The 1,781-nt window shown below is 42.2% G+C and overlaps 1 protein-coding gene across 2 annotated transcripts in view; it reads right to left on the bottom strand.

Moving 5' to 3' along the window:
• Positions 1-1,781, bottom strand: part of ALDH7A1 (aldehyde dehydrogenase 7 family member A1) — a 51,339-nt gene that overhangs the window by 9,731 nt on the left and 39,827 nt on the right. For both annotated transcript variants that reach the window (XM_017501007.1, XM_017501008.1), the window contains one exon: positions 654-770. In XM_017501007.1, coding sequence (XP_017356496.1) covers positions 654-770 — 117 coding nt within the window. The remainder of the gene's footprint in view (positions 1-653; positions 771-1,781) is intronic.

The following is a 1,781-nucleotide window of genomic DNA, read 5'->3' as shown; positions in this document are numbered from 1 at the left end:
AATGGAATCTCGCCCTGTCACCCAGGATGGAGTGCAGTGGTGTGATCTCAGCTCACTGCAACCTCCTCATCCTGGGGTCAAGCAATTCTCCTGCCTCAGCCTCCCAGGTAACTGGGATTACAGGCACCCACCACCACACCTGACTAATTTTTTATTTTTTAGTAGAGACAGGGTTTCGCCACATTAGCCAGTCTGGTCTCAAACTCCAGACCTCAGGTGATCCGCCCACCTCAGGTTCCCAAAGTGCTGGGATTATAGGTGTGAGCCACCACAGCCAGCCCCCACATCTTCTCATTTTGTCTGCTGAAATGTTCACAGCACTCAGGCTATCAAACTATCCAGTACCAGGGTTCAGGAGAAGCTGCCTCTATGGCCCACACAGCTCGGGATTAATATGACACAGGAGATGAGGACCACACACTCCATAAACTTCAATACTAGTCCACTACCCTATCTGGTTTCCCTGGCAGCTAACTTGGCATGCTATAGAGTTTTAAAGTGTTTATCTCATATCTTATCCTGAACCTTCATGTAGCTACTATTCAGGTTACTTTCTAAAACCCTCTTAAAGGCTCAAGTGAAATTTAATCCACCATCAATTTCCTCTTATTATTTATTTCAACATTAGACTAGAGAACAGACTGCATTTTTACCTTGAATTTAAAGACATAGAGAATCGGAGCAAAAGTCTCTGTGTGTGCAATGGATGCATCGTGGCCAAGACCTGTCACAATCGTCGGTTCTACGTAATTTCCAGGGCGATCCATAACCTAATACAGAGAATTGAAATAAAAAGAATGGAAGCATTTCATTTTCTAGTACTTGGAGTCAGAGGATACAATCTTTGCCTACACTAACAAAGAAAAAAATTAGCATCATTTATAGGTGAATTATTTCTCCAAAATAATTTCCCGTCATGAATGAAGATTCTTTCTTCTTGGTATTGATTCTTAGTTGGTTAGAGAAAAATGGAAATAAGGAGTCAGGCAGGGATGGAGAGCCATGCCATGTGACACTACCAAGTTATATTGAACAAACACTGTTGCAAGTGGTTGTTTTAATATTTACATAATTTAAATATCTATTGTGTGTTATAGATTGAATTGTATTCCCCCCAAAATTGACATGTGGAAGCCCTAATACTCAGTGTCACTGTATTTGGAGATAGGCCCTTTAAGGAGGAAGGTTAAACAAGGTCATATGGGTAGGGTCCTAATCCAACAGGACTAGTGTCCTTTTGTTTTTGTTTTCTCTTTTTTTTTAGATAGAGTCTTGCTCTCACCCAGCCTGGAGTGCAGTGGCTTGATCTTGGCTCACTGCAACCTCCATCTCCCAGGTTCAAGCCATCCTCCCACCTAAGCCTCCCAAGTAGCTGGGACTACAGGCACACACCACCACATCCATCTAATTTTTTTTTTTTTTTTTTTTTTTTTAGTAGAGTCCAGGTTTCACCATTTTGGCCAGGCTGGTCTTGAACTCCTAACCTCAAGTGATCTACCTGTTTCAGCTTCCCAGAGTGCTGGTATTACAGGTGTGAGCCACCATACCTGGCCACAAACAAATCTTTATATGTGTGGGGTTGTTTTTGATTTGGTTTTTTGTTTTTTGAGATAGGGTCTTGCTTTATTGCCCAGGTTGCAGTGCAATGATGTCATCATGACTCATTGCAGCCTCAAGTGATCCTCCCACCTCAGCCTCGCAAGTAGTTAGCACTACACATGCATGCAACCACACTCAGCACTTTTTTTTTTTTTTTTTTTTTTGAGATGGGGTCTTGCTCT

This window comes from Cebus imitator, unplaced genomic scaffold (genome assembly GCF_001604975.1).
Source record: "Cebus imitator isolate Cc_AM_T3 unplaced genomic scaffold, Cebus_imitator-1.0 Scaffold275, whole genome shotgun sequence".
Lineage (NCBI taxonomy): Eukaryota > Metazoa > Chordata > Mammalia > Primates > Cebidae > Cebus > Cebus imitator.
The sequence above is the reverse complement of the archived record's forward strand: the minus strand, read 5'-3'. Positions and strand labels throughout refer to the sequence as shown.